We start from the raw sequence: 10,034 nt of genomic DNA, 5'->3' as shown, positions 1-10,034 counted from the left end.
TATATTAGCTCCACCTATAGCTATCTAAAGAGTAAGGGAAGCTTAGGAGCTTTAACCCTCGGAAGCGTATATATATATATAAGTCGCCTATAAATAGGCCCGTAGGGGTTAGCCCTAGGGCATATAGAAGGCGTATAAATAAATAGAGATAACTATGCGCGCGCCGTTAATTTAAGCACGTAGTCGGCTTTAAAGCCGTTACGAGCTATATTATAGGCTTCCTAGTACCGAAGCCACGAGTTTCGTATTAGTAGATAGGATTAGCACCGGGGCCGCCATGGTACCCGTATAAGGCAGTAATCCTAAAAAAGAGGAGAGTATATGGGTTTTTATCTAAGTTATATACTAGTTCCCTAAGTCTTATGCTATGGTTTTCCCCCCTATAGGCATCAGAGAAGGACCGTATAATTAGAATTCTAACTCCGAGCTACTTAGGTAGGATAAGGATAGCGGAGTAAGAGACAATAAATAAATAAAAAAATAAATAAAGTATTATTATTATTATTATTATTGTTATTATTATTATTATTATTATTATTATTATTATTATTATTATTATTATTATTATTATTATTATTATTATTATTATTATTATTATTATTATTATTATTATTATTATTATTATTATTATTATTATTATTATTATTATTATTATTATTATTATTATTATTATTATTATTATTATTATTATTATTATTATTACTGCTACTTATATTATAATCTAGACCTAGAGTCTATAGTATATCTTTATATAGAGTATAAAGATATATTCTTACTTTAGAAGCTTCTATAAGAGCCATATATTCGGCCTTAGTTAATAATAAAGCAACGACTTTTTATTAAGTTAAGGTCTAACTAACGGGGTTATTTACTCCTACGTAGTAAATATATCCTAAAGTTAAGGTTCTATCTTCGATTATATCTAAAAAGATAGTATCAGAATAACCCTAAATACTAAGGTCTCCTTTATTATAGTTATATAAAAGACCGATATTAGGATATATAGTTATATAAGCCTAGATTCGATTTAACGTAGTAAAGTAGTTTTACTAGGGATTACTTATATAGCGAGAATACTAGTTAACTATATAACTTACGGCAGAATCATCCTTCCTATATCTGCCGACCACCACTCCCACTTTTATTAGTGCAGGAGGTGATTTCCTAGCTAAATCGTTAATGGCTACCCTATTCCTAGGTATTACCCTAGACTTTAGGTTTAGGTAAGGTCGCTTAAAATAAGGGAAAGAGGGTATCTATTAAGAGCCCTTAACACACGATTCTTAGTGGTATTACTCGCACTACTTTATAGTACCTACGTCACCCTATAAACGCCTTAGAAGGACTCTACGGTGCTACCTCCCTTAGAAAAGGAGACCGAAAAATCTTTTTATAGACCTATAATAGCTAGAGAAGGCCTAAGCGCCTTAACCGCTAGCTAATAGCGGGCCGTAACTAACCACCGAACCCACCCTACTAGGAATAACGGTATAAGATAAGACTTTCGCGAATAAAGCCCGGAAATAGTGCCAATAGACGATAAACGAAGCCTTAAAGGTGCTATAGCGTCGAGGATAAATTATCGATATCCTTATTTAGGCGGTCGAGGGAGGAATTAATAAAGTAAAGGCGTGCGTAGACCCCGATATAGCGCTTATAGTCTGGTTTAGTAACGAATTTATTAACCTGATTAAGACTAAAGGCCTAACCCGGCTTATAGGAACCTAGACCGATAATAGGATAAAGGAGGGTGCCCCGGCCCCTTTATTAAACCGCTAACTAGTATTAAGCCGGCTAGCTAGACTAACCATTGCTTATTATCTGCTAGTATACCCCCTAGAACCTTAATAGAACGAGGCTAGTAAGATAACCCCTAGATAGAGATTATAGTCGTTAGAAAGTGCTACGCACTACTATCCCGCACTATACCAGGACCTAAAACCATATAGCTCCGGATTAGTGCTAGCACTATACGGGCACTAAACCCGTATAGCGCTAGATAAGCGCTAGCCCTATACTGGCACTAAACCAGTATAGCGCTAGACCTGTACTAGCACTGTTCTAGCACTATACCCAGCATAGCGCCTAGCCTTAGATAGTCCGAGGTTCCCCCGTAGATATATAGAGCAGGAACCTCGCCCTCTCCTTTAGAGAATCTATTCTATTTATATATTATTTACTATACCCTAAGGTTACCTAACTTAAATCCTCTTATAGGTTCTATAGTACTGGCTGGCTAGAGATATATACGGTTAGTGTATATTAAATAGTAGTAACTAGAATAAGATTATTCGATCTTAGTAAGGTTCGCGTACCGATCCTATTAAACGACTATATACACTATTCTAGTTACACGATCCTAGGGTAAGTAACTATCCGTCGTTAATAAAGTGCCTCCCTTTAAATAGGATTAGGCGACGAGTAGCGATTATCGAGCTATAGCCTAATAGCGCCGATAAGGAACTGCTTACCCACGGACCCCTTACTATTTTTATTAGCCCTTTAGCGTGATACGTAAAGGTCTATATACTAAAACCCTTATTTAGTTAAATAGCTATATATAGCGCCCTAAGCGGACACGTAGCTAAACCGGTACCGGTTAACCGTAGTCTATTAAATAAAGCGCCTCTCCTTTATTAGGACTAGGTGAGTAAGCGATAAGTATAAGAGCCCACGAGTACTAGTTATCTGATAGGCCCCTATCTAAAATAACCTATTAAATACTAAATAGTATTATTATAATACCTGTATAATAATAACCGACGCTCCTTACCCCGTTCTCCTAGACTCTCCCCTAATACTAAGGGATCTAAAAGGCGTATATCCCCTCGCCGCGATAACGAACGCCTATCCAGATATAGCCGAAAAGGTTCTTTTACCCAAATATCGGCTACTCCTTTTATAGCCGAGTAAGCAGGGAACCTCCCTAGTACTAGTAGAGCTAGTTATACCACGACCTTTAAAGGACGAGTCTCTAAAGCTATCGTGCCTCCCTAGCTAACCTATCCCGCGAAGTAGGTTACCTATTATAACTCTTTGGTAAAGATATTCTGTAATTAGCTAAAAAAGGAGCCTAAGTATATCGACCTTTATAAGTCTATAGTCGTACCCCGTAGCGTAATAAAAGGAAAGGAGCTAGCCCCCTTTACCGCTGGCTATAATTCTCCGCCGGTAGAACTAAAGATTAAGGTTAAGGGATCGGAATCGCTGTTAATCCGCCCCGCTATAAGTATAGTCGAACGGCTAGTCAGAAGTCTCGCTAAGGATATAGCGGAAAGCCTTTCTCTAAAGTACGCTAAACCCTTTAAAGGAATACCCGATTATACCCTAATACTCGATAACCGTATACTATTCTCTAACTAGGAAAGTCACTAAGCCGATACTATAAGCCACCGCGACGATTATATAAGCCCTACGCCCTCCGATATTATATACTACCCGTATAAGTAGATAGAGTATATCGGAACCGGGAATAATAGGAATCCGGAATACTAGTAGCACCGGGCAGCCCCTCCGGGTAATAATACCCATAACACGGCCCTCCTAATATAGGCCCTCCCCTAAGGAATATACCAGATATTAACTACCCGAAACTATACCTATATATACGATAATCGGATTTACTCGCTATTCTTCGCTAACACAATAATTAAACGCACCAATTTAAGGCCGATAGCCTAAGTTACTTTAAGCCTTCCTTATACTTCGCTACCGACTAGGATCTTAAGACTAAAGGAACTAAACTAATTTATATAGAAGTTTTCCGCTTTATTAACGTAATAGACTAGTATACCGGCCTAAGTGCCTAGCACCGCGAGTCCCTTCCCCGTGGACTAGCCCGCTATCTATTAGGCGAGGCCTCTATATAGTTTATAAGCCTCGATAAGGGACGATATTCGTACCTTACTATAATAGTAACCGTTATCGAATAGAAGACCGCCTTATAAGAAAGGTTCCGATTACTTTAAAAGGAAGCCGAGTATAAGCTAAGACGCGAGGGATATACCCTAGACGATATAGTTACCCGCTATAATATCCGTGTCTATATAGATTAGGTAATCCAATTAGTAAAGGCGGCTAATAAACCTAGAGGTAAGTATTTAGCTTTTATATAGGACCGCTTAGATACTAACCTAATAAACGCTATTCCTTATCCCGGACCGGGAACTATAGCGACCGACTTTATAAATAGCCTAGCTAGTATAATACCAGGATAGTACTGGAATTATACTAATAAAGCCTAGAAGGTACTTATTACTTAATAAACCCTGCCACGGATCGAATAGATATCGATATTAAACTAATCCTCCTAGGTATATTCGCCCTTTCCCTAGTACCCGGATCGACGCGGTAGCCTAGCTCCACGCCGCTCGCTATAGCCTAAACGATATTCCCTAGTGCCGGATCGTTATTTACTATTACCGGAATATCTCTTACTAGGACTAGGATAATTCCGCCGGAACGACCACGCCCTGCTAGCCCTAAGAACACTAAACCGTTATATAAACGAACACGGCTAACGGCTCTTAGCTAATAATATATCCGATTAACTAGCGCGCGGAAATAGGAACTTCCGCTAAGAGCGATCCTGGGACCCTATAAATACTGCTATTAACGATAAGGTCTCTGATAAGGGATATAAGAACGATAAGGAACTAAAGAACCTATACTATTTCGAGGAGGAGTCTAATAGTTCCGAGGACCTTATAGATAATAAAGCCGAGACCGATAAAGGCAGTGATTAATTATACTAGGTCGCCGATAAACCCGGATTTATACCTAAGTACCGTAATCTCTATTAGGTACGACGATAATATACTAGGTATAGATAGCTAATAAGATCTAATAATAAGGCCCTCCGCTACGAGAAGTCCTATTCCTATTTATTCCTAATAGAGGAATAAGGCGGTTAGGACTCTCCGCTAATTAAAAGCGCTTTATAGGAAGTAATAGACCCCGTAGCCGGCCCGTACGGTTATATCTATATAAGGGTCTAAGTCCGAGTAACCATAGATAGCGCTCCCTTTAAAGCTTATATTAATTTAGGTGCCTTACGATATATTATAAGCTAATGCTGAAGAAAGGCGAAGCCTTCACTGTGCAGAACGGCTCCGCGTAGGGCCAAAACAAACAACCAACCAATAGGCTAGCCGAAGGGAGGGTTAGGCTCGTCACGGGTCCGTATCTAGAGCTAAACGGGTCCCGAGGAGACGGTCGCCGGGCCTCTAGAAGGGTCGGCAGTGGTCTGATCAGGGGAACGAATAGCTAGATAGGGAGGCGGGCCTACGGTCGGCTTTTCTGGATCGTCTAGATAACCAAAAAAGGAAGGATGATGCAAATTGTGATTGTGATGGGTGATAGGTGACGATCGTGAAAGATCGGACGAAAAGCTAGCTAGATATAGTGGGTCTATTCCGAAGAATAGCCGTATATAAGACCAGATCCCTGGGACCGCGTACGTGGTCACGTGATATCCATAACGTCCAGACCCGGAACACGGGTCTGCCCCTCTATAATACCTTCTCCCTTACCTCCCCAATATAGCAGTCGATATATCTAAGAGATCTACGCTTTATAGCGTGGGTATTTCGGATATTATCAGGTAGGTATTATTTACCCTACTAGTATAGAGTATATTGGATAGCTAGCCTTAAATAGGACTGCCATATATAAAGGCTTAGGTAGTTCCTAAGCTAAAAGCCGGTCTGCTCCTTAGACAGGAATTTAACTATCCGAATAAGGTCGATATCCATAACTCGCGGGACGCTATCTAGATTAGGTCCTATAAAGGTCTTATTATCCCGGTATATATCTTCGCTAAACGCTTATTAGTCCGGCGTTGACTAAAAGCCGCTAAAAAGGTTATTATTTTACTATATTAGTATAGATTCGTCCTATTTAAGGAACGGAACGTAACCTTAGACTTTATAGAATTCTAGCCGGATATTAAGGGTTTACTAAACTATATCCTTAGCGAAGGGATATCCGTTCTAATCTATAACGCTAATAACCGGCCACTACTTATTTCCCGGGGTAATAAGCTAGGGTATACGGATCCCTTTTATATGGATAGATATTTTAATATAGAGCAGGATAATACCCGTAATATTTTAATATAACGCCTAAAGGCCGCTAAGAAGTCCCCGAGTCCGGAAGGATAAGGCGATATCTTTAGAGGGTATTTACCTATTAGAGGGTATCTTAGAATCGCTAAGAGCCTAGATACCCCGACTAAAGCGACTCTAGAAGGCTTGATTATCTATAACTACGGAACCCGCTTTATATAACGCTTTATTAGGATTATCGGGAATTATCCTAAGGTTTAGATAGACTAAGGCGTTATCGATATAGATAAAAAGAACTATATACGCGTTCCTCTAATTGACGGGTAGTATACCTAAAGGACTAGCTAAACGCTATATCCGCTTAGCTATAAGGACTAAGCCTTTTTAGACTAGACCCTAGACGGACTCTATAACTAGGACCGTATAGAATAAACGTTAGTATTAACGCCCTTTAGTACTCCGGTTTTTATTATATAGTAAAAGGTAAAAGGTAAATATAAAGGCTATATAGTTATTAACTATTATACCCTAAATAAGGTTATTATCCTAGATACGTACTCGATACCGCTTTAGGATAAGGTTATTAAGCGATTATACTAGAAAAGGTTTATGTCCGTTATTAATACCCGGACTTTCTTCTACTAATTCCCTATATATAAACCGTACTATAAGCGGTTTACTATTATTTCCTAATAAGGATAGGAATAACTAAAGGTCGCCCTGGTAGGCTTCTATACCTCGCCCGCGTATATTTAACGCTATATAGACTAGCTCCTTTACCTATACCAGGACTTTATCTCCGCCTTTATCGATAATATCGTTATTATATCGGATACTAAGACCGATTATACTAAGCACTTAAACACGGTGCTCTCCTTATATAGTAAAAAGAGGATTAATATCTTTCCCGATAAGTCCTTTATTAGATATCCGTTAGTCTAACTACTAGGATTTAATATTAATACCCTTAGGCTATCGGATACTAAAGAACGTACCGAGGCTTTATAAAAGATTCGCCCTCCGACTTCTCTTTAATCTATAAAACATTAGATCGGGATAACAGGGTAGCTTCGCTATCTTATTCCCGGATTCTTTTATCGAATCGCTCCCCCTTAGTAATAGAAAACGACTCTTCTTACTAAGGCTTATTAGATCGGGAAAGATAAAGGATAAGGCCGTAAAGCGTATACTAAACGTATAACGTTTAAGGCCACTACTAAAGAGTTAGCTACGTTCTATAATATCACCGGCGCTCTTACCTCGGACGCTTTCCTATTCCACTATATCCCTACTAAGATCCTTTTTATCTAGCTAGACGCCTCTAAAAAGCACGGGTTCTCCGCTATACTTTTTTAATTAATCGATAAGACTAAATAGCTTATTAAAAAGACCTTTAAGAAAACCGATATTTAATTAGTGCTTTATATTAGCAAAGGGCTTAACGCCGCCGAAGAGAAATACTAGCCTATAGAACTCAAGGTCGTCTATCTAGTATAGGCCGTTTATAAGACCCGTACTATTATTTAGTCCGCTTATCGTAACCTAACCGTGGTCCTTATAGACCACGCCGCTATTATCGGTATTATAAAGTTAACTATCCTATCTAGCACCGATAAGACTAGGTGAATATAAAGCTTATCCTCTTCTCCCAATTTCTTAGCTAATTCTAGCTACATTATCGATATATCCCCGGTAAGACTAATATAGTAGCTAACGCTGTATTTTAGCTGCCTACTACTAATAGCCCCCTAGCTAGAGGCCTAGGCGAATTAGACCGGATTTAGGAAGACTAGGCTATATACTATATTAGCGAAATCTAAATAAAGAACGATATACAATAAAGGATTATTAAAGGATACGTTAACGATTCGAAATAGGCACCTATCCTTACCTAAACCACTAACTATAACTTATTGGTTAAGATCCTTTCCGAGGTGGATAATAGCCTCTTATACTAGGTGGAATTAAATAAGAGAAAACGCCTTTATATCTCTTTCTCCTTATATAAGGAATTCCTTTAGGCCGCCCACGATAACTAGTATTATTTCGGAGCTAAATAGATATATTATAATCTGGTTAGCCGCTTCGTAATCCTATAACTCCGTAAAGAGGTCGACTTATATATCGCTTAATATAAGATATATCGTACCTACTAAACGGATTAGCAGGCTCCCCTTAGTAAGATATAGCTTATCCTAATACCCCTAATCCCTTTTTATATAATCGCTATAGACTTTATTATCAGACTGCCTGAAATACCCTTTATAGGGACACCTTAGTAGCGCGAAGGCTTCCCTTTATTTAACGCCCTCCTAACCGTCACGGATAAGTTCTTAAAGGCCTCCCTGCTTATCCCTGGCTATAGCACCTATACCGTAAAGGACTAGGCGTCCGTGCTCTTTTAAGTCCTCTAGATAAGTAACTAGGGTATCCCCTATGCTATTATCTCGGATCGTGATCCTAAGTTCTTATTAGACTTCTAGATAGCTCTATGGAAGGTAACCGGAACTAAGCTAAAGTTCTTAACGGCTTAGTATCCCTAAACCGATAGTATTTCCGAAAAGAAGAACTAGACTATTAAGGTCGGGATACGTATATACCTAGCGGATAACCTAAACGCCCTATAGCCGAAGGTGATTATACTTTTATAGTTTAACTTAAATAACGCCTTTAATAAGATACTAGGCTATATACTAAATAAGATACTATATAGTACTAAACGAATAGTCCGCGCGACCTAATCGGTAATATTAATCCTAAGTTTATATATAAGATATTCTAGGAGGATATAAAACTTATTATAATAATAGCTTATATATATAAAAAGCGCCTATATAATAAGAAACGGTATAATATCCGGTTTTAGCCCGGTAACCGTGTATATATCCGCCTTAGCCGCGGATACTCGCTCCTAGGCAAGGCTAGCTATAAGCTTAGCGCTTAACGGATAGGCCCCTTTAAGGTCTTTAAGTAAGTATCGCCGCTAGCGTACCGATTAGATCTGCCTAAGACCCTTAACTTGCACCCCGTGATTAGTATTACTTAGCTCTAAACCGTTAGGTTCGCGGAGATAACTAAGACTAAAGGACCCGTCGACGTTTAAGACGGAGACCGAGAGTAATAGCGGGACCTATATAAGCACTACGAGATTAAGGCTATCCTAGATAAACGGATCACTTATAAAGGACGGGGCAGGCTATATACCGAGTACCTTATTGGATAAAAGGACTGGCCGGACTAGTGGAACATCTGGATACCGGCGGATATAATAGAAGCTCCGGATTTAGTAAAGGAATTCGAAAACCGCTAAAGAGCTTTAGAGGTGCTTTGTTTAGTATTAAAGGGAATAAAAGAGGTTAAAAGACCCGAGTCTGGTAAGCTCTAAAGAACTAAAGGGACCTATTTAGCCTCGCGGCAAGGCTAGGCTAGAACCAAAGAACCGTCCCCCTTAATAACAGAAACTCCTTTAGAAGGCACGACCGATATAGCAGGAATAACACTATCTAATCTTAAACTAGTAAGAATAGAAGCCCTACTAGCTATATAGCCCCGGCGTACACGTAAATTAGTATAGCTAGCTCGAAAATAAAAGATTTCCTTAGCCGCCTATAGCTTCGCTATTTTCCTTTATCCTTTACCTATAGTTAAGCGATCACGATTATAGTTAACTATACCCCTCGCTTAACTATCTATCCTCCTATATATCCACTATCCCTATTATAGTTAACTCGTCCTTTATTATTAATTATCTTACCGTATAAGCCATCACGATCCGTCTAAAACCTATAACTCTATTATCGTCCCTATTTACCCCTAATACAACGCGGCCTTAAAAGCCGAAGGTTATCTAAATAGATCTATGCCCCCTAATATAATATTTTATATCGTCGTATACCTAACCGATATTTATAGATCTAAGGACCAGGAACTCCAGGAGAAGTTTATACGCTGGTTTAGAAACGGTCGGCA

At 39.0% G+C, this 10,034-nt stretch overlaps 1 protein-coding gene across 1 annotated transcript; it reads right to left on the bottom strand.

The window, feature by feature from the left end:
* Positions 1-360: 360 nt before the first annotated feature.
* Positions 361-9,314, bottom strand: ACRALDRAFT_2020590 (uncharacterized protein; the record flags this gene model as incomplete). The annotated part of the gene is made up of 3 exons (XM_071020022.1): positions 361-380; positions 464-708; positions 9,304-9,314. 3 exons carry the CDS (start codon positions 9,312-9,314, stop codon positions 361-363), a joined length of 276 nt encoding a protein of 91 aa, XP_070874241.1.
* Positions 9,315-10,034: the final 720 nt, after the last annotated feature.

This window comes from Sodiomyces alcalophilus (genome assembly GCF_042370955.1).
Source record: "Sodiomyces alcalophilus JCM 7366 unplaced genomic scaffold ACRALscaffold_5, whole genome shotgun sequence".
Taxonomy (NCBI): domain Eukaryota; kingdom Fungi; phylum Ascomycota; class Sordariomycetes; order Glomerellales; family Plectosphaerellaceae; genus Sodiomyces; species Sodiomyces alcalophilus.
The sequence above is the reverse complement of the archived record's forward strand: the minus strand, read 5'-3'. Positions and strand labels throughout refer to the sequence as shown.